Genomic DNA, 23,755 nt, shown 5'->3' on the forward strand with positions numbered 1-23,755 from the left:
TCATTTTCTTCTCATTAAAGTACACTCTGCACCCCATCTTGACTGAAAAAAACAGAAATGTAGAAATTTTTGCAAATTTATTAAAAATGAAAAACTGAAATATCACATGGTCATAAGTATTCAGACCCTTAGCTCAGTATTGAGTAGAAGCACCCTTTTGAGCTAGTACAGCCATGAGTCTTCTTGGGAATGATGCAACAAGTTTTTCACACCTGGATTTGGGGATTCTCTGCCATTCTTCCTTGCAGATCCTCTCCAGTTCCGTCAGGTTCGATGGTGAACATTGGTGGACAGCCATTTTCAGGTCTCTCCAGAGATGCTCAATTGGGTTAAGGTCAGGGTTCTGGCTGGGCCAGTCAAGAATGGTCACAGAGTTGTTCTGAAGCCACTCTTTTGTTATTTTAGCTGTGTGCTTAGGGTCATTGTCTTGTTATGAATATTCTTTTGGGCTTATATATGAGAAATAAGATTATCTGGTCTGATGAGACGAATATAGAACTTTTTGGTGATAATTCTAAATGGTATGTGTGGAGAAAACCAGGTACTGCTTATCACCTGTCCAATACAATCCGAGCAGTGAAACATGGTGGTGGCATCATTATGCTATTGGGGTGTTTTTCAGCTACAGGGACAGGACGACTGGTTGCAATTGAAGGAAACATGAATGTGGCCAATTACAGAGATATCCTGGATGAAAACCTCTTCCAGAGTGCTCTGGACCTCAGACTTGGCTGAAAGTTCACCTTCCAACAAGACCCTAAGCATACAGCTAAAATAACAAAAGAGTGGCTTCAGAAAAACTCTGTGACCATTCTTGACTGGCCCAGTCAGAGCCCTAACCTAAACCCTATTGAGCATCTCTGGAGAGACCTGAAAATGGCTGCCCACCAACGTTCACCATCCAACCTGACGGAACTGGAGAGGATCTGCAAGGAAGAATGGCAGAGAATCCCCAAATCCAGGTGTGAAAAACTTGTTGCATCATTCCCAAGAAGACTCATGGCTGTACTAGCTCAAAAGCGTGCTTCTCCTCAATACTGAGCCAAGGGACTGAATACTTATGACCATGTGATATTTCAGTTTTTCATTTTTAAAATATTTTCAAAAATTTCTACATTTCTGTTTTTTTCAGTCAAGATGGGGTGCAGATTGTACATTAATGAGAAAAAAATGAACTTTTGAATTTACCAAATGGCTGCAATGAGACAAAGAGTGGAAAATTTAAAGGGGTCTGAATACTTTCCGTACCCACTGTAGGTATGTGATATATCTTTTAAAACCACAGATAGAACACTTATGTGAAAACGGACATTTAATTAACACTAATGCATGTCCTGAAGACCATATAGTGTTCTATTGGGATCTCACCTAACTGGTTCATAGGGTTTAGGCTCTTCCTGAGGACGGCTTTGATACATCTTGATTATTTCTTTTATCTCTTGACTGGGTTTTGGTCTTGAAGCCTGTTTAATCACACCACCTGGTTTCTTAGTCTCTTTTTCAGGAGCCTCTGTAGTTTTACTTACAGGAGGTGGCACTATTGGTGGTGGTTTTGGTGTTGGTATTTCTTTAAGAAAAAAAAATGTAAAAAATATAATTATTTATATATTTATATATATTATTTTATATTTCTATGTTGCCAGAGACTTAAAGGCTCCAAGTAATTACAGTGATTTTATGTTTAGCAAATTAAAATAAGATTGATTAAGCCTGTCTTAACCAATTTAGTTAAATCATGCATCTGCCTATTTTATTAGGCACTATTGTAATATTACATATCCTGTTTTTTTTCATAAAGACTGCATTTTGTTAGACAAATTAATCAAATTGGTAAATTTTTGCACTGTCAATAAATGAATATAATCACCTGGTTGAGGTTCAGGTTCTGGAGGTTCTGGTGGTTCCTCATCACTTTCACTCTCAGACTCTATTATTTGAGCTGGAAGTAGGATCTTCGAGGGAGGCTTGAGTGACTTCACTCGAGTGCCATCACGTACTACACAATCAAAGTTTACAATTAAAACATGTTAATTGTGAGAATGAAATGTTCCAAATGCATTTGGTCTTCATCTAAACTGTACTACACACCCATTTTTTGGAAGAATTCCCTCTTCTGTTGGAATGTTTTCTTTTGGGAAATATACTCAGATTCCTCTTCTTCATCCCAGTATACCTAGATGAAAAATTCTTCTAAAATATGAACATTCAACTTTGCTTTACTGATGTTTTGCCCTTACAAGATGCCTGCAGAATGTCATGACTTTTATAAGGGGTAAAGTCTCTTCTTGTGAAGTGTGACAGTGTATGAAGACTTATGGGCCATGCAATTATCCTTTGGGAAATTAAGTGTCCTTACACTGGCATATCAGGAATGCCATTCTTCACAAGGAGAAACATTATCTCTTAGAATCCAGTCAAAGGCTTTGCACTGAGGTGTGGCAGAAACACCCCGAAATAAGTATCTGCAAATTGAGATTCTGGTTTGGCTTTTATTCTAGAGCCCCCGTTACACACAGCGATCTCGCTAGCGAGATCGCTGCTGAGTCACAAGTTTTGTGACACAACAGCGATCTCACCAGCGAGATCGCTGTGTGTGACACCTAGCAGCGACCAGCCCCCCGCCGGGTATCGCTGATCATTGTGGAGAGCCCTGGACATTTTTTTGATCGTTGATCGCTGGTCTCCCGCCTGCACCACGCAGCGATGAGTGCTGCCCAGCGGGAGACCAGCGATCAGCGAGCTGGAGCTGGTAACCAAGGTAAACAGCGGGTTTCTAATCACCGCGCGACGCTTAGAAACCCGCTGTTTACCTTGGTTACCAGCTTCCTGCACCAGTGTGCTGGTATCTAAGCTACACAGCGACACGCGCGCTTGTCATTGCTGGTGCTGATCGCTGGTGAAGCTGCCTGTTTAGCAACAAGTTCATATCGTTGTCGGGATCGCTGGTGAGTCACTATGTGTGACGGGGCCCTAAGTCATAAGGCAAGGCTAGATAAAAGGTTGATTTTTAGGATTGCAAAAGGTGGCATTAGAGTTCAAGTCTGCTCCATCTCTGAAGAAGCAATTTACATATGACATTTACAGTTGTGCTCAAAAGTTTACATACCCCGGCATAATTTTTGCTTTCTTGGCCTTTTTTCAGAGAATATGAATGATAACACCAAACCTTTTTCTCTGCTCATTGTTAGTGGTTGAGTGAAGCCATTTATGGTCAAACTACTGTGTTTTCTCTTTTTAAATCATATTGACAACCCAAAACATCCAAATGACCCTGATCAAAAGTTCACATACCACATTTCTGAGTACCGTGTATTGCCCCCTCTAACATTAATGACAGCTTGAAGTCTTTTGTGGTACTTGTGGATGAGGTTCTTTATTTTCTCATATGGTAAAGCTGCCCACTGTTCTTGGCAAAAAGCCTCCAGTTCATGCAGAAGCATAGATAGGGTTTTGGTTTGGGGTGGGCGAAACTTCTGAGTGGGCCCTTAACCTTGTAACCTTGATTACAACTTCGTGACTCACCCTAAGGCCGGGGCCACACTTGCAAGTGAAATGTGAGAAACTCATGCAAGTCTTTCGCATCAATACCCGGCACTGCCGCCGGGACTCGGGAACTGGAGCGTTCAGCTGCATAGAAATACATGCAGCCGCACACTCCGGTCTTGAGTGTCGGCGGCAGTGCCGGGTATTGAGGCGAGAGACTCCCTCGCATTGCACTCGCAGGTGTGACTCCGGCCTAATAGTGGATGTAGGAGATAACCACGCTGTTACTGAAAATAATCCCTATATAAAGACGAACATGGATATTACTGCTATATGGTCAGTAGTAAATACCAGTCCTACAAAACATATAAGAGATTACTGCACAGTTAGAGATGGTGACTTACCGCTGATGTTCTTTCTGATGGAATCGTTCACTTTTCCCATCTTTTCCATCTGTCCCAGACCGACATGATAACTTCTCCAGCCAGGACTCGGCTGCAGAGATTACAACAAAGACACATTTCACTTCTCATATTCCAGCCATCACCATCAATTCCCAACCTGCACAACCTACTTATCCTGCTGATACCCCAACACTGAGCCTCTGCCGCCTGTGTCCCTATTACTGCACCTACTGTGTGGTACTGTGTGCCCTCTAAATTCTAAAGCAACCCTCATCACCTCACTGTCCAATAACCCGAAACATCACTTTTACACTTTTCATTCTCTACTCAACCCAAGAGTACAGGCCCCAACCACAGAGCTCCGAGCTGACGATCTGGCCAATTACTTCAAAGAAAAAATTGATCAGATTCGACAGGAAATTATCTCCCAATCACCTCATACCATGCACTGTCCTCCCTCCCCCACTGCATCTAGCTCACTCTCTGATTTTTAACCAGTCACAGAAGAAGTAAGCAGGCTCCTTGCATCTTCTCGCCCAACCACTTGCATCAGTGACCCATTTCCGTCACATCTCCTCCAGTCCCTTTCCCCTGCTGTCACCCCTCACCTAACTAAAATATTTAACCTCTCTCTCTCTTCTGGTATCTTTCCCTCCTCATTTAAGCATGCCATCATACATCCACTACTTAAAAAACCATCCCTCGACCAAAACTGTGCCGCTAACTATAGACCTGTCTCTAATCTTCCCTTCATCTCTAAACTCCTGGAACGCCTGGTCCACTCCCGTCTTATCCGCTATCTCTCTGATAACTCTCTTCTCGACCCTCTCCAATCCGGTTTCCGCTCCTTACACTCTACTGAAACTGCCCTCACTAAAGTCTCTAATGATCTACTAACAGCTAAATCAAATGGTCATTACTCCATGCTAATTCTCTTGGATCTCTCTGCAGCATTCAACACTGTGGATCATCAGCTCCTCCTCACTATGCTTCGTTCCATTGGCCTCAAGGACACCGTTCTCTCCTGCTTCTCCTCCTATCTCTCTGACCTTTACTGTATCTTTTGCCGGTTCCTCCTCCTCTCACCTTCCCCTTACTGTTGGGGTTCCTCAAGGATCGGTTCTAGGCCCCCTCCTCTTCTCCTTGTACACTGCCCCTATTGGTCAAACAATCAGTAGATTTGGTTTCCAGTACCATATCTTTGCTGATGACACCCAATTATACGCTTCTTCTCCTGACATCACGTCAGCCTTTCTAGAAAACACCGGCGATTGTCTAAGCGCTGTGTCTAACATCATGTCCTCACTGTATCTGAAACTGAACCTGTCAAAGACTGAACTCCTTGTGTTTCCTCCCTCTACTAATGTACCTATACCCGACATTGCCATTTCTGTGTGTGGCTCCACTATTACTTCCCAGCAACATGCCCGCAGTCTTGGGGTCATACTTGATTCTGAGCTTCATTTGCCCCCCACATTCGATCACTGGCTCGCTCTTGTCATCTGCACCTCAAAAACAATTCTAGAATTCGACCTTTTCTTACTTTTGACTCTGCAAAAACTCTTACTGTTTTTCTTATTCATTCTCGTCTCGACTATTGTAACTCTCTTCTAATCGGTCTCCCTCTTACCAAACTCTCTCCTCTCCAATCTGTCTTGAATGCTGCAGCCAGGATCATATTCCTCACCAATCGTTACACCGATGCCTCTACCTTGTGCCAGTCATTTCACTGGCTACCCATCCACTCCAGAATTCAGTATAAACTTATTACCCTCACCCACAAAGCCCTCCATGGCTCAGCACCACCCTACATCTCCTCCCTTGTTTCAGTATACCACCCTACCCGCTCCCTCCGTTCTGCTGATGACCTGAGGTTAGCATCCTCAATAATCAGAACCTCCCACTCCCGTCTCCAAGACTTTACACGTGCTGCGCCAATTCTTTGGAATGCACTTCCCAGGTCAATACGATTAGCCCACAATTTTAAGCGTGCCCTGAAAGCGCATTTATTCAGACTGGCCTATCGCCTCAACATATTAACCTAATCTATCCCTGTGTGGCACAGCCAAAAGTTTTACCATAACCAGGTTCCCCGCATCATGTTCCCACATGCTTTATGCATCCATTAGCCCTCTGTGTCTGTACTGTTACACATTTAACATTATGGCTGGTCCATACAATCAGGGCAACTGTTACCACCCACCTTTTGTGTCTACCTCTTTCCTCATAGACTGTAAGCTCGCGAGCAGGGCCCTCATTCCTCTTGGTATTTGTTATAATCTATGTGATTATTGTTATGCTGTAATGTCAATTGTCTGTACAAATCCCCTCCGAAATGTAAAGTGCTGTGGAATATGTCGGCACTATAGAAATAAAATTTATTATTATTATTAACCCTAGAATATAGTAATGCTGGGTGCAAGTGCCATAGAAAACAGTGCCCACATTTTGTCCCCTAGAAAATAATATTGCCATGTGTGCCCCATTGACAGTCACGGTAACCTGAGTTCCCCTTTAACAATAAGTGCCCACTTTACATTTAATAATGTCCCGAGTCTCCTCCCTATACACAGTATAATGCCCCCTCACTGTAAATATTCTGACCCCTTAGTAGCCCCCAAACTGTTTGATGACTCCAACAAACACTGTATGATGGTCCCCTCACTCTAATCTCCACACTGCCTCTATATAGTATAATACATCAGATAGTCCTTAGATAGTAAAATGCACCCTCCATAGGCAGACTATATAGTATAATGCAGCCACCTCATAGGCGGACTCTACAGTTTAATACAGCCCCCCATAGGCTGACTCAATAGTACTGTATAATGCAACCCTCCATAAGCAGACTCTATAGTATAATGCAGCTCCCCAGAAGCAGACTCTATAGTATAATGCAGCCCCCCCATAGGCAGGCTCTATAGTGTAATGCAGCCCTTCATAAGCAGACTCTATAATGTAATGCAGCCGCCCATAGGCAGACTCTATAGTATAATGCAGCCCCCCCATAGGCAGGCTGTAATATAAGGCAGCCCCCCCCTAGGCGGACTCTAATATATTGCACCCCCAGGCAGACTTCAATATAAGGCAGCCCCCCCATAGGCAGACTGTAATATAATGCACCCCCAGGCAGACTCCAATATAAGGCAGCACCTCATATGCAGACTGTAATATATTGAACCCCCAGGCAGACTCCAATATAAGGCAGCCCCCCATTAGACAGACAGTAATATAATGCACCCCCAGGCAGACTGTAATATAATGCACCACCAGGCAGACTGCAATATAATGCACCCCCTCAGGCCTCTATAGTATGATGCACCGCCATAAAAAAATAAATCTAATACTCACATCTCTTCCTCCTGGTTCCTGCACTGCTCTTAGCTCCCACTCATCTCCTGACAGCGCGCCGGGTAGTGAAATCATTGCGCCCACTGTCAGTGTCTGCAGACGCTGACAGGTGGATGATGGGAGAGGGAGTGTAATGCTCCTTCTCTCATCAATGCGGTCAGCTGTATCGGCATCTATTCGATACAGCTGAACCTGCGATGACAGGCGGGGGGCCCACTGCTGGTACAGGCCCCCCCGCCTGCTCAGGGGCACCATAGCGGCCGAGTAGCAGAGCAAGGAGGTTGATTCAACCTGCTCTGCCACAGAATGTAACTGTATGGGTGTGCTGTGCAGGCCAATACAGTTACAGTAGCATAGCTTCGGGTGGGCCCCCTCAGAGAATGGGGCCCGGGGTGATCACACCCTCTGCCCCCTGGTTGCGCTACGCAACTGAGTTCCTGTAAATTCTTGGGCTGTCTAGCTTGAACTGCACACTTGAGATCTCCCCAGAGTGGCTCAATGATACTGAGTTCAGGAGACTGAGATGGCCACTCCAGAACCCTCACTTTGTTCTGCTGTAGCCAATGACAAGTCGACTTGGCTTTGTGTTTTGGATTGTTGTCTTGTTGGAACGTCCAAGTACGTCCCATGCGCAGCTTCCGGGCTGATGATTGCAAACTTGCCTCCAGTATTTGCTGATAACATGCTGCATTCATCTTTCCTTCAATTCTGACCAAAATTCCTATGCATTTGTAGCTCACACATCTCCAAAACATCAGCGATCCACCTCCGTGCTTTACAGTACAAATGATGTCCCTTTCATCATAGGCTTTATTGACCTCTCTCCAAATGTAACGTTTATGGTTGGGGCCAAATAGTTCAATTTTGGTAATAATCACTCAAAATTACATTGTCCCAGAAGTTTTGAGGCTTGTCTTTGTGCTGTTTTGCGTATTGTAGGTGAGATATTTTGTGACATTTGTGCAGCAATGGCTTTCCTCTGGCGACTCGATCATGCGGCCCAATTTTCTTCAAGTGCCTCCTTATTGTTCATCTTGAAACAGCCAAACCGCTAGTTTTCAGAGAGTCCAGTATTTCAGCTAATGTTATTTGTGGGTTTTTCTTTGCATCCTGAACAATTTTCTTGTCAGTGGTGGACAAAATTTTTGTTGGTCTACCTGGCTGCGGTTTTGTTTTTTACAAAGCCTCTGATTTTCCATTTGTTAATCACAGTTTGAACGCTGCTGACTGGCATTATCAATTACTTGGATATCTTTTTGTATCCCTTTCCTGTTTTATACAGTTCAACTACCTTTTCCCGTAGATCCATTGACAATTCTTTTGCTTTCCCCATAACTCACAATCCAGTAACGTCAGTGGCTGGATGAAAGATGCAAGAGTCCGTGTGGATCCGAGAAACTCAGTCAGCTTTTATGCACACACTGATTACAAGCAAACAGGTCACAGGTGAGGATGTTACCTTTAGTAGCCATTAAAAACCCATTTGTCTCAACTTCTGTGCATGTTGTCAGGCCAAAATCACCATGTGAAATTTTGATCAGGGTCATTTGAATGTTTTGGGTTGTCATTATGATTTAGAAAGAGAAAACACAGTAGTTTGACAATAAATGACTTCACCCAAACACTAACCATGAGTGGAGAAAAAGTTTTGGTGTTATCATTCTTATTCTCTGAAAAAAGGCCAAGAAAGCAAAAATTGTGCCGGGGTATGTAAACTTTTGAGCACAACTGAATAAAAGAGAGGTTCTTAGTGTGATAGGCTGAAAAGTGACCTGTCAGAACTGATGATTTTGGAGCAAAAACTGGTTACTATGTTAACTGCAGGAAGCTATAAGGGGTTGTTTACTTTAATAAAATATGTTTTTAGCAAAATGAAGAATATCTGATATGTTGCTGTGTAAGCTTTTTCTTGCTAATTTGGTATATAACCCAAGTCCAGTTGTTAGCTGAGTTCACACGTATTGTACCCATGGACATATTGTATCCATGAACATATTGTACCCATGAACATATTGTACCCATGAACTTGCTTTTTTAGATGTGATCACACTTCATGTCGGACAATGACTTCAGCAATTATGTATTATTATGTATTTATATAATTATGCATACTGTCTATTATATTATCATTATGTTTTACCTCGATTGGTGTTTGTGGCTTCTGAGGTTGTGGCTTGGATTCTTGAGGAGATGGTATAGATTTTGGAGAAGGAACTGGAGGTGGGTTAGGAGCAGATTTTGGAGCTGGAGGTGGGACAGGGACTGGAGATGGGGCAGGGGCAGCAGGTGGGGCAGGGGCAGCAGGTGGGGCAGCAGGTGGGACAGGGGCAGCAGATGGTTTTGGTGCCACTACCGGTTTTGGTGCGGACTTAAAAACTGTTTTAGGAGGGGGAGAACGTGGTCTGTTATTAAGAGATGGATCCTGTTGCTGCTGTTGCTGCTGAGACAGCACTGTTGCCTGAAGTGTCATCTGTTGAGCCTAGAAAAGAACAGAACTGTTTAACCGGAATAGCTAACCGCAGGCACAAAAGGGCAATTTATTAAAAGCAGCCTGTTAAGTCCCAAAATGCTATTATACCATAGGTTTGGTGGTTGGGGGTTAATGTGAAAGTTAACAGTGTTCTAAAGTTGTGTGGCTGCCGCACCGAAAACCTGACTGCTGTGAGGAAATTAACTTTATTCCTCCCAGCAGCCTCAGGCTTTCAGTCATACAACCACAGCCACTGCTCAGTACACAGTGAGCGGCAGCTGTATCTACGCCCTCCACTGACTGACAGCTAGCTGAGCACTAATGCACTAGTGAGCCAGCTGTCAGTCAGTGCTTGCCGTGGTTACAGCTGCCGCTCACTATGTACTGAGGGGTGACTGAAGCAGCACTGGCCACGCCTCTAGGACTGAAAGCCCGAGGCTAACTGGATAATTAAATATCATTTCCTCCCGTCAGCTAGGCTTACAGTGTAGCAGCCGCATTGGCTTTAGAACAATATTAACCTGCAGAACAGCTGCACTAAAAATAGGCTGAACTAGATGGACATAAGGTCTTCCTTCAGCCTTCAAAACTATGTTACTATGTATGTAGATTAACCCTATATCTGAAAGTTAATAGAATTTTTTTACATGACAGGTTCCCTTTAAAACTGGTATTTGAGACGCTGGAGTAAGATGGGCCAAATTTAGTAAGAGGCCTAAGCCCACTAAATTTGGTTAATTGATAGGCTGTATGTGCTCCAGAAAATAAAATCTATGCCAGTCTTAAAGGAAATCTGTCACCCCATTTTTGCTGTATGAGCTGCGGCCACCGCCATCAGGGGCTTATCTACAGCATTCTGTAATGCTTTAGATAAGCCCCTGATGTAACCTGAAAGATAAGAAAAACAAGTTAGATTATACTCACCGGGGGGCGCGGTCCGATCTGATGGGTGTCACGGTCCGGTCAGGCGCCTCCCATCTTCATACGATGACGTCCTCCTTCTTACTTCTGCCTCGGCTCCTGCGCAGGCGTACTTTATCTGCTCTGTTGAGGGCAGAGTAAAGTACTGCAGTGCAGGGAAAGGTCAGAGTGGTCCAGCGCCTGCGCACTGCAGTACTTTACTCTGCCCTCAACAGGGAAGATAAAGTACGCCTGTGCAGGAGCCGCGGGAGAAGTAAGAAGGTGGACGTCATTGTATGAAGATGGGAGGTGCTGGACCGGACCGCGACACCCATCGGACTGGACCGGACACCCAGGTGAATAAATCTAACTCGTTTTTCTTATCTTTCAGGTTACATCGGGGGTTTATCTATAGCATTGCAGAATGCTGTAGATAAGCCCCTGATGGCGGTGGCCGCAGCTCATACAGCAAAAATGGGGTGACAGATTCCCTTTAAGTTACCTTAGATTTCAGCCACAATATACTCCAATTTTTATGCATATTATAGTTAAATTTACCTTGCCGAGGTAGGCCGTATTCTCTTTTACGAAGCCCCACACATTTTTCAAAAGTGCCCAGGGCCAGCACAAAAGGACAAAAAGGGTAACATTTTGCACAAATACCACTAACAACAAAAGTTGTGATTTTTAACACCAATTTTCTAATGTAAAGAAGATGATAAATGCCCCACCAATATAAAACAGCAGAATGACCAGAGAATAAGGTACTCACCAAAAGCAGAGCCTGTTGCTGAATAAACGCTTGTTGCTGTGCAGCCAATTGTGCAGGGTCCACTGAAGGCATCATTGGTTGGGCCATTGGCATAGCCTGAGGCATCATTTGTGGCATCATTGCCTGGGGCATCATGGCTATAATAACAAATATTATTTTACATTATCTATATATTTGTTTATAAACTAATTGCACAAATGGTACTGATAGGAACTTTGTATAGTAGGAATCACGATATGTTTATTATACCATTAGACACGTATCGCTGATGTAGACCTTCTACTGAGTTACATTGAAGTAGTTTATATAACAGGGTTTATAAGATGCATACAATACGGATGCAGCAGTTAAAAAAGATGTATAGGATTGGAAAAACATGACCACTTTCTTTTAAAAACAGCGCCACAACTGACCAGTGGTTGTGGGAGATATTGCACCTGAGCACCATTCACTGCAATGTAGCCGAGCTGAAGTTCCCATACACCACCAATTATTTTGTTTACGCATGCCCAATTATTCTTTGACAGTCTGACAAAGGTGTGGGTTGAGAAATAGTTTTGACTGCCTTGAGGCAGTAGATTTTGATCATGTAATTTGGTGATGCCCCCAATCAAATGGTACCAGATGTCTTCTCTTTTATACAATTGAAAACACTTTCGGATGCTAATCGAGTGTCTTCGGCGTGTTCAAAAAAATATGTTTTGAGTCCTCGAGGCTGCATGTCTTATGGCTGTTCGACAGCCGCAACTGTTATGAATGGGTCACCGAGGAGGAAAACTAAACAAGCTAAGTCACAGAAAACCAGAGAGGTTGGTAACTATGCAGATTGCAGACCCCTGATCCTAACCACACAACTAGCAGCAGCCGTGGAGCGTTCCTTCGATGAATCTAGACGCCTCATCACAGCCGGAGGACTAAATAAGCCTAAAGCAAGAAAAGGGGAAACTAATTGACCCAGAGCAGACCTCAAAAGAATAGACAGCCCCCACACATGTATTGACGGTGAAACAAGATGAAAACACAAACACAGGCAGGAAAATAGGCTGAACAAACGATGGGGCCCAAACTAACTAGAAAGGACAGGAAAGGAAAGACACTGTCTGCAATCTGCCCAAAAAACCCTACAACAATAATGTCCAACACTTCTGATAGCAAAATTAACCCTGAAGTCACTAGACTTCTCCCTCTATATCAGCACTAATATTCTGAGACAGAGCAAAAAAGAGGCCAATCTAATAAGGGACAAAAAGCAAATTGGCAAATACAGATAAATAAGAGTGGAAATTAAGCACAGCCCCAGCCGGGGCTGGCTGACCGCACAAAAAACTGAATAGACCAACAAAATCACGTGTGAACATTAGCAGAAACACTTAGCTTGAGATGACTGGAACAGAGCTGAAAACCAAGACCTGAAAAGCCAGAAGGAATCACCAGCACCAGAATAGGGCGTCGGCTGTCTTAAATCCAGTCTGAGATTCCAGAGATCCAATCGTTATCCTCATCATCAGGTGGCAGATCTCTACTAATTAAATCAACCTCACTACCTCATGTTACCACCAGAGGGAGCCTGGAAGGAGAACTCACAACTGGTAGACCAGAAAATGAGTTCACAACAGTACCCCCCCTTGAGGAGGGGTCACCGAACCCTCATCCACGCCACCAGGCCGATCAGGATGAGCCCGGTGAAAAGCAAGATCCAATCTATTGGCATGAATATCAGAGGCAGAGACCCAAGAATTATCATCCTGGCCATAACCCTTCCATTTGACCAAATACTGGAGTCTCCGTCTAACCAAACGATAATCCAATATTTTCTCTACCTCATATTCCACATTGCCTTTAACCAATACATGGTCAGGAGGTGTTGCCATAGGAACTACTGGCTCAACAAACCTCTTCAACAGTGATTTGTGAAATACGTTATGGATCTTGAACGTAACTGGAAGAGCCAATCGAAAAGAAACAGGATTAAGAATCTCCAAAATCTTATAAGGTCCAATAAATCTTGGCTTAAATTTTGGAGATGCAATCTTCATAGGAATATTCTTAGATGACAACCAAACCATATCACCCACTTTAAACCGGGGACCAATGGTCATATGCCGGTTGGAAAATCGCTGGGCCTTTTCCTGAGAGAGTGACAACTTATTCACCACTTGGTCCCATATCTGCTGCATTCTCTCAACCACAGTATCCACACCTGGGCAGGACGAAGATTCCACTTGCCCTGAAGAGAATCGAGGATGAAACCCAAAATTACAGAAAAAGGGTGACATCAAAGTGGCAGAACTAGCTCTATTGTTCAGTGCGAATTCGGCCAAGGGAAAAAACGAGACCCAATCATCCTGATCAGCAGATATAAAACATCTTGAATAAGACTCCAAGGTCTGGTTTGTTCTCTCAGTCTGCCCATTGGTCTGGGGATGAAATGCAGAGGAGAAGGATAACTGAATTCCCAGATCGGAGCAAAAGGCTTTCCAGAATCTGGAAACAAATTGTACTACTCTGTCCGACACAATGTTCTAAGGAATCCCATGTAACCGAACCACCTGTTGTAAAAACAAGGGTAAAAACTCAGCGGAAGATGGCAACTTTGGGAGTGGTACAAGATGGACCAACTTCGAAAATCTATCACAAATCACCCAGATAACAGTCATTCTCTGAGAGACAGGAAGATCAGAAATAAAATCCATTGAGATATGGGTCCATGGCCTCTTGGGCACCGGCAGGGGCATCAGTAACCCACTAGAACGAGAACAGAGTTTAGACCGAGAACAAATCCCACAGGATTGTACAAAATTCCTGACATCATGAGATAAGGCAGGCCACCAAAAAGACCGACTCACCAAATCTCTGGTACCAAAAATACCTGGATGACCAGCCAATGCGGAGCAATGAACTTCAGACATCACTCTCTTTCTCCACTGGTCAGGAACATACAATTTTCCCATAGGGCAACGCTCAGGTTTATCATCCTGAAATTCCTCCAGGGCGTGTCTCAAATCGGGCGAAATGGCAGAAAGAACTACCCCCTCACCTAGGATGGTAGTAGGCTCGGTCACATTAAGAGAATCAGCAAAGAAACTCCTAGAAAGGGTGTCTGCCTTAACATTCTTTGTGCCCAGAAGAAAAGAGACCACAAAATTAAAACGCGTGAAAAACAAGGCCCATCTAATAAGGGACAAAAAGCAAATTGGCAAATACAGATAAATAAGAGTGGAAATTCAGCACAGCCCCAGCCGGGGCTGGCTGACCACACAAAAAACTGAATAGACCAACAAAATCAAGTGTGAACATTAGCAGAAACACTTAGCTTGAGATGACTGGAACAAAGCTGAAAACCAAGACCTGAAAAGCCAGAAGGAATCACCAGCACCAGAATAGGGCGTCGGCAGTCTTAAATCCAGTCTGAGATTCCAGAGATCCAATCGTTATCCTCATCATCAGGTGGCAGATCTCTACTAATTAAATCAACCTCACTACCTCCTGTTACCACCAGAGGGAGCCCGGAAGTAGAACTCACAACTGGTAGACCAGAAAATGAGTTCACAACACGCAACACATGCATAAATTGCCTATTTGTTAGGCAATCCCTGAATGTGCTGTGGCTGTCAAACAGCTGCGAGACATGCAGCCTCGAGGACTCAAAACACATTATTTGAGTATACCAAAGACACTCTGTTAGCATCCGAGCATGGTGGATAACACCTTATCCCAGCGCGTTCGCTCATCACTAGATATTACCCCTTAATGTTCAAATAATTATCTCTGAAGTGATAAAACACTGATGTGTGTGGTACCAATGGTAGCTATGTGCAAAATGTACCAAGTCAGACTACTTATTATAAATGGGATTTCCAAGTCTATGTGTCTATAATTTACTTACCTGGCATACTGGGCATCATTTGCATGTTTCCCATGGCAGGCATCATTCCATTCATCATTGGCATAGAATATTGAGGCATTGAATTCATTCCTATATAGGCTAAGGACAATTAAGGGTATCAGACCAGTCGTAAGAGTTTCCAATATGTATTTTTATAGACCAGTTTCAACACATTTGCATTGGTAAGTACCATATATTATTATATTTTCGGTATATGTTTTGTGTTTATTGTGCAATACATATTTTAGGGGGTCTGACTTAAGAAAAACAGTTGTCAATTAAACTATTAGGTTAGGGCTTCATGGCATCTTTGGCCACGACAGTTGTTGCACTAGTGAAGTTTGCTCAGTGCCGCTACTACATCACGGCACTGAAGAAGTGACTGGGGTCACATTGTGACAGCTTTATTACCACGCCTATGACAATCAAGTTGTAAAAAATCCAGTCGAGTGTGATTTTTTTGTGAATTGCTTGTCAGTCGTGGTTCCTCAATCAGGACTCTCTTCTCATGGCTGTGCAAACAATATTACGCTGGAGGACTTATCACTACCATTACATGGACAGTCCTTGACTTTTATGGGAACTGTGTAGTTTTGTTTCCCCATTAGCATCCCAGAATGAGAACTGAGCACCTTCTGTGTGCTTCCCCAGACTGCAGGTGATCATTTGGAATCTCAGCAGCAGGACTAAGGGCCCATTTACAATTCCGACTTTTCCATGTATGGAAAATGGTGTGATTATTCTGATCAGACTTTGATTAGAATTTAACTAGAGTTTGATCAGAGTTTGATCTGAGTGGCATCCATTTCTCTTGTATGGGGAGAAATAGAAAACAAAAAGTGTCTCCACACTTTCCATTCTGACAGTCTGTGAAACTCGGACCACACTCTGATGTCATCGGTGTGTGGTCCAATTTTTTCACAAACCCATTGACTTACATTGCCGGTTTTGATCCTACCCACGGATCAAAATTTGACATGTCTCTGCGATTTTTGAAAATCACAGATGTGTGAGTGGACCCATAGACTATCATAGGTATGAGTGCTATCTGTCAAAAACATGGATAGTACTCGTACGTGAAAACCAGATGTCTGAATGTGCCCTGAAGGTGGTCGCAACCACATCACCACACACACCCAGAAAACCCATTTTCCTGTAGCAAGCCGGAGTGTGGAAGACAAGTACTTTGCCCTCAGCTACCGCCCTGAGCCACTTTACATTCACACCTAAGCTTTTACGTTGCTTGGTTGCTATTTGATGCCTACACTCACCAGGGGACCCGAATGCATTTTGTCTTGTAGGCCCAATGCCTCCACCACCTTTCATACGCCTGCTAAGGTTTTCAGATTTCTCCATTTCCTGGAAGAAACAAAAAAAAGAGATAAAGAGAAAGTATCAAGACTAAATAGAAATATATACACTCACTGGCCACTTTATTAGGTACACCTGTCCAACTGTGTGTTAAGACTTAATTTCTAATCAGCCAATCACATGGCGGCAACTCAGTGCATTTAGGCATGTAGACATGGTCAAGACAATCTCCTGCAGTTCAAACCGAGCATCAGTATGGGGAAGAAAGGTGATTTGAGTGCCTTTGAACGTGGCATGATTGTTGGTGCCAGAAGGGCTGGTCTGAGAATTTCAGAAACTGCTGATCTACTGGGATTTTCACGCACAACCATCTCTAGGGTTTACAGAGAATGGTCCGAAAAAGAAAAAAAATCCAGTGAGCGGCAGTTCTGTGGCCGGAAATGCCATGTTGATGCCAGAGGTCAGAGGAGAATGGGCAGACTGGTTCGAGCTGATAGAAAGGCAACAGTGACTCAAATTGCCACCCGTTACAACCAAGGTAGGCAGAAGAGCATCTCTGAACGCACAGTGCGTCGAACTTTGAGGCAGATGGGCTACAGCAGCAGAAGACCACACTGGGTACCACTCCTCTCAGCTAAGAACAGGAAACTGAGGCTACAATTTGCACAAGCTCATCGAAATTGGACAGTAGAAGATTGGAAAAACGTTGCCTGGTCTGATGAGTCTCGATTTCTGCTGCGACATTCGGATGGTAGGGTCAGAATTTGGCGTAAACAACATGAAAGCATGGATCCATCCTGCCTTGTATCAACGGTTCAGGCTGGTGGTGGTGGTGCCATGGTGTGGGGAATTTTTTCTGGGCACTCTTTGGGCCCCTTGGTACCAATTGAGCATCGTTGCAACGCCACAGCCTACCTGAGTATTGTTGCTGACCATGTCCATCCCTTTATGACCACAATGTACCCAACATCTGATGGCTACTTTCAGCAGGATAATGCGCCATGTCATAAAGCTCGAATCATCTCAGATTGGTTTCTTGAACATGACAATGAGTTTACTGTACTCAAATGGCCTCCTCAGTCACCAGATCTCAATCCAATAGAGCATCTTTGGGATGTGGTGGAACGGGAGATTCGCATCAGGGATGTGCAGCCGACAAATCTGCGCCAACTGTGTGATGCCATCATGTCAATATGGTCCAAAATCTCTGAGGAATGCTTCCAGCACCTTGTTGAATCTCTGCCACGAAGAATTGAGGCAGTTCTGAAGGCAAAAGGGGGTCCAACCCCTTACTAGCATGGTGTACCTAATAAAGTGGCCAGTGAGTGTACAGTATATGGTTAAACCAAAGAATAATAACAGAAATGTTACTAACTGTTGGTGAAAACAGAGGTGAGAAAAGCTGATCCACATAGTTGTCAAATCTCTGAGGAGGACCACTCATGCCTACAACAAAGTTTGATAGAAAAAGTGAGATTAAAATAGAATGGAAATTCCAAGGCCACTTGGACACGTTGAAGATTGGATGAGTTTTTTACCTACGGTAAGTATTTGTAAGCCCAAACCAGACTGGAACAATCAGGGGAAAAGTATAATAGAAACACGTCACCACTTCTGGATTTATCACCCACTCCTGGTTTTGGTTACAAATACTGAGGTAAAAAACTCACCAAATACTCAACGTGTGCACGTGGCCTAAGACTGTGTGCCCACAGTGAATTTTTAGTGAGCTTTTGACACTGCGTATTTTCGCTGCATCATCTTACAGATCCAGCACAGTTGGATGGGAATTTACAGAAATCTCACCCCCACTTTGCATGTTTTATTACTCAGCATAAACGGACCTGCGGTCCCTGTTTGACATACGCAACATGTCAATTTCTCTCGCAGGTACATGGAGTTTATGTGCGGATTTTCCCCGTAAACTTGCATTAGATTCGGCAAATCCATAGGTAATAAACACACGAAATTCGCAAAACTGTATCAATAAATTTTTGTCAAGGCCAAATACTTGGAAATTTTAAAAAACAAAGCAGATTTAAAACATTGCATAACTAAAAGAGACACAAACTACAGGGTCCAAAACGCAATAAAACCGCATATAAAAACATACTAAAAAGCGCAATGGAAAACCACAAGTAATTAGCCGCAGAATGGCATTGCGCACCGCATGTGGTCCCTAGTCACAGGTTGTGCACTCCTGCTATGGTTTCCTGGGTGAGGCATTCATTTGGAGGTTCTCAACGTCTTTATCATCAACTTTAGAGCAGGGCTAAAAGTTTATGCAAAGAAAATGATCACCAGTGATGCCCAGATAATTCTCCCATTCCTAATGTTCTCTTCTGTATTGATTGGATTGACGTACAGCAATGTAGAGCAGACATCATTCTTCATTTAGCAATTCAACAGAGGTGTTGTGCTCAATGTAGCACAGCCCACTAAGGTGATGGTCCTGGTCAATATTCTAACACTACACGCCCTCATCTTATTACTAAATGATCTCAATCCCCATTAGCAACAATTTATGATTACCTCCATTCATGTGCGAAGAGTCTCGTGTGGCAGGTGGCAGAGAAGGTGCTTGCATAAGTGGGGCTGGTGGGATTCCCATATCATCTCTGTAACCAGAATTTAATAGACGTTCTCATGAATGACATAAAAACAGTTATCTAGTCATTTTAAAAATCTAAACAAAATTTTACACAATGGACATCGCATCCGAATACTTTGTCTTGAGCGAATATACTCTAACATATCATCCTACTTAACTTCTTTATGATTCTCTTCGTTATTTTTAAGAAATTAAATTTGTTTTCCTAGCTTCAATAATTCATGGGTATTTCTAACTCAGGATAAGAATGTATTCATCTTGATAGACTGTACAGGAATAAATGAGTTGGAATGAGAGTTTTATTAACTAGATGAAGGTTACATTAGTTTGGATGTTCTCATAAGGCTAGCATTACATGATGATTTGAGGCCACATGACACAAAATCACAATTTCAAGCTACTACATCACAACCAATAGTTAATGTGGTCAACCGGCAAGTTGCCGGGACCACATAACGACAATAATCAGTAATCCAAACATATCAGATTTCAAAGCAACCACTTTCACTACTATTAGATGTGATTTTAACAGAGGACTTTGCAATGTCATGTTGTGTAGGAGTTATAATATATTACATTTGCTTATGCCTCTGCTCTTCTCTTTTGTCCCGGTGCCGTATGTTATTAGTGTATGTATTTTTGTAATCTATGAAGGTACTGCTACACGATTTAGTGTATTACGGCTCTTATACAATGTTGTATTACCGTGTCCTACTGAATGTAGTGTGAAATCTGTGATTAATGCTATGAAGACTATGGATGTGCTCTGTAGAGAACCCAGTAGAAATGTTCTTGTTAAATTTGAAATGGACTGTGTCTCAGTTAATGCAAATTCGCCTGGAGAGGGTCCCCTGCGCGTAGGGAAGATCCTGAAGGAGTCGAACCTGAAGACACAGGTATGATGACTAGAGAATGTTATTTTCCTGTGAGGGGAGGCCAGGACACTAATGCCCAGGTGTCCTCGGCCATGACTACGGTCCTGGTCGAACCTTACAGGTGCACGTAAGCAAATTGATGTTTATTAAAAAAAAAAAAGTAAAATACTCAAATATGGTATGAGGGGTAAGTGTATAAAGAACTCCAATATTTCAAGGGAATCTGTCACCTATTTTTTCGACTATTAGCTGCCAGCACTGCCATCAGGGGCTTATGTACAGCATCCTGTAATGGCCTCAACAGGGCAGAGCAGTGCGCCTGCGCAGGAACCGCGACGGGAAGCAAAGAAGAGGACGTCACTGTTAGAAGATGGGAGGCACCGGACCGGACCACGACACCCATCGGACCAAAACTGGACCTAGACCGCCCCTGGGTGAGTGTAATCTAACTTCTTCTCTTTCAGGTTACATCGGGGGCTTATCTACAGCATTACAGAATGCTGTAGATAAGCCCCTGACGGCGGTGTCGGCAGCTGATAGTCGAAAAAATAGGTGACAGATTCCCTTTAAAGGGCATAAAGTCATACGCACCAATATACATTACTCAATGCCATGCATATGTGCTGTCAGATTTGTTCTTCTATGCAGTTCTACTCACAAAGGCCACCATCTGGAGACCTGCTCTTCAAAGCTGTTTGCTAGACCTGGTGCTAATGCACAAATCTGGCAGACAGAAGCAAGTCACACATCATGAGCCTGTGAGACTCATGTGTCTCCGGAGCCACAGGTTGGGGACCCCTGGCCTAAGTTCTTTACTGGAGGGGATCCAGAAGATAAGGATGATGCAGAAAAGTGTATTTCTAAACCAAACATGTAAGTACACAGAATACATTTCAACAATTGTCAGGATATGGAGTCATTTTAGGTATATTGAGGCTGTAAAATAACAAAATGTACCTGAATTATAAAATAATGGTGTAAAAGTTTAAAAAAAAAAGAAGTAGATTGATAGAACAAGACCACAACAGAAGTAACAGAAACATTATTGAGCTTACCAAAATCATATTTAACAAAATTTGCTGTTGGAGGGGAATCTTCTTGCTTTATGTTTTTAAAAACAATAATAAAATTTAAATTGCGAATGCCACATGGAATGAGAATTTACGCATCTACATGGATGTAATTGTTAATACTTTTCCTGATGCCCATGAATAATCATAAATGATACAGAGACTTAGCCTAGTACCTGTCAGGAACACCGCACTGAACTTGCTCACTGAGCCAGTGCGCGTGTCCTGGATGAAGCGAACAGTGCTCAAAGATACCTGTGGAGCGGGCAGCAGCCGAATAGATGCGTACTTCAGAGCCGCAGGACCTGAAGCACATGACTGCTAGGGGCGTGGCCTAAACTCCACAGAGCTAGGAGCTGCAAGATAACTCCTAGCAGGGTAACTGCGAGACAAAGTTGCCAAGGGGCATAGACAGGGAGGATAGTCAAGACGTAGCCAGTGAGTCACACACAGAGATAGCTGCAAAGGTACAAGAGGGGCGAGCAGAGAGTAGTCAGGTCACAGGCAATGAGTCATACACAGAGATAATAACGCAGTACAAAATCAACAGGCAAACTCACAATGGGAAACAGAACCGGGTCAGAACCATATAAACAAGCTATAACAACAAACAGGCACACAGGGGTCAGCACACTAGGCCAAAGGCAAAAGTATAACTGGCAGGGATTGAAGCTTCCCAGGGGTTTAAGAAGCTCTCCCAGAACCAGAAAGAGGCCACAATCATTAACCCCAGGTGTGCAGGTCAAAACCTGCACTGAGCTCCAGACATTAACCCCTGACGTGCAGCTCAAAAACCTGCACTGGGATCATGACAGTACCCCCCTCTCAACGGGGGGCATCTGGACCCCCAGGCTTCCCCAGATACTTGGCATGGAAAGCCCGAACCAGGCGATCTGCATGGTACCGAGCAAGCAGGGACCCATGAGCGCTCCTCTGGTCCATATCCCTTCCAGTGGACCAGGTACTGCAAAGAGCGGCGCACCCGCCGAGAGTCCACAATATGTCCGACCTCATACTCCAATTGACCCTCCACCAGCACTGAAGGAACAACAGACTCAGAGTTCTCTTTGACAGATTCTGCGGGTTTCAAAAGAGGTTTATGGAACACATTAGATATTTTAAGGAGGCGGGGAGACGCAACCTATATGCCACTGGGTTGACTATCTCCATAATCTCGTACGGACCAATGAACTTTGGTCCCAACTTAGCTGATGGTACCTTTAAGTTGATGTTACGTGTGGAGAGCCAAACCTTCTCTCCCACCTGAAACATGTCTCCCGAGGCTCTCTTTTTGTCCGCAAAATATTTGTATCTCCCCTGGGCCTGAGAGATATTACGCTGGACTTCAGCCCAGAGGTTTTTTAACCGTTGAACGGACCCCTCTGCCCCTGGACAACCGGAATCCACCCGAGAAAACTCCCCAAAATGCGGATTAAACCCATAGTTAATCAGGAATAGGGACATGTTGGTGGACTGACTCACCCGGTTGTTAAAAGCAAATTCAGCCAACGGTAACGCATCACACCAATCCTCCTGTCTGGTGGAGGTCAGACACCTGAGAATTTGTTCCAGGGATTGATTGGTGCGTTCTGTCTGACCATTACTCTCCGGGTGATATGCCGACGAGAAGGAGAGTGAGATGCCCAATTTCATACAGAACGCCCTCCAAAATTTGGCCACAAACTGCACACCTCTGTCAGACAAACATTCAGGGGTACCCCATGCAATCGGACCACATGCTGCACAAACAACCTTGACAATGTTTCTGCTGAAGGTAATGCTGTCAAGGGAATGAAATGGGCCTGTTTAGAAAACCTATCCACCACCACCCAGATCACGGTATTGCCCCTGGAAGGTGGAAGGCCGGTAATAAAATCCATGGAAAGATGAGTTCATGGCCTATCAGGAAACGGTAAAGGTATGAGTTCCCCAGCCGGTCGGTTATGCGAGCTTTTGGAACGGGCACACATGCCACAAGCAGAAGCAATTTCCTTGACATCGGACCTTAATGAGACCACCAAAAACCCCTGGCTACTGCCTCTCTAGTGGCCGTGATACCTGGATGAGCACTCAGCCTAGACTCATGAAACTCCTGCAGAAGTCTAGGCCGCAATGAATCTGGAACAAACAGTTTATCCCCTGGCCTGGTTGCCGGAGCTAGGGCCTGAGCCCATAGAATTTCTTGTTCCAACTCAGTTGAGATTCCCGCTACTACCACCCCTGGGGAAGAATGGAGGACGGCGGCTCAGGGGGAGACACTGGATCAAAACTTCTGGACAGGTCATCCGCTTTAACATTTTTGGACCCCGGTCGAAAAGTAATGGAGAACTGAAATCGTGAAAAAAAAAGTGACCAACGGGCTTGTCTAGTAGTAAGCCTCTTAGCAGATTCAAGGTATGCCAAATTTCTGTGATCCGTGCCAACCGTGATATGGTGAGCCGCCCCTTCCAAAAAGTGCCTCCATTCCTCAAACGCCAGCTTGACCGCAAGAAGTTCCCTATTGCCTACATCATAGTTTTTCTCAGCTGAAGAGAACTTCTTGGAGAAGAAGGCACAGGGTTTGAGATTGGAAAGGGTGGCCGGACCCTGGGACAGCACAGCCCCCACCCCCACTTCAGAAGC

General features: G+C 44.0%; 1 protein-coding gene across 1 annotated transcript in view; it reads right to left on the reverse strand.

Moving 5' to 3' along the window:
- Positions 1-23,755, reverse strand: part of MYO15B (myosin XVB) — a 139,950-nt gene that overhangs the window by 79,640 nt on the left and 36,555 nt on the right. Inside the window, exons 10-18 of the mRNA XM_073587950.1 lie at positions 19,110-19,195; positions 17,953-18,023; positions 16,538-16,625; positions 15,267-15,365; positions 11,381-11,517; positions 9,379-9,717; positions 2,089-2,173; positions 1,868-1,996; positions 1,369-1,567 (exon numbers count right to left, since the gene is read on the reverse strand). Coding sequence (XP_073444051.1) covers positions 1,369-1,567; positions 1,868-1,996; positions 2,089-2,173; positions 9,379-9,717; positions 11,381-11,517; positions 15,267-15,365; positions 16,538-16,625; positions 17,953-18,023; positions 19,110-19,195 — 1,233 coding nt within the window. The remainder of the gene's footprint in view (positions 1-1,368; positions 1,568-1,867; positions 1,997-2,088; positions 2,174-9,378; positions 9,718-11,380; positions 11,518-15,266; positions 15,366-16,537; positions 16,626-17,952; positions 18,024-19,109; positions 19,196-23,755) is intronic.

The sequence above is a fragment of the Dendrobates tinctorius genome, unplaced genomic scaffold (genome assembly GCF_039654945.1).
Source record: "Dendrobates tinctorius isolate UK_male_01 unplaced genomic scaffold, ASM3965494v1 ptg000103l, whole genome shotgun sequence".
Lineage (NCBI taxonomy): Eukaryota > Metazoa > Chordata > Amphibia > Anura > Dendrobatidae > Dendrobates > Dendrobates tinctorius.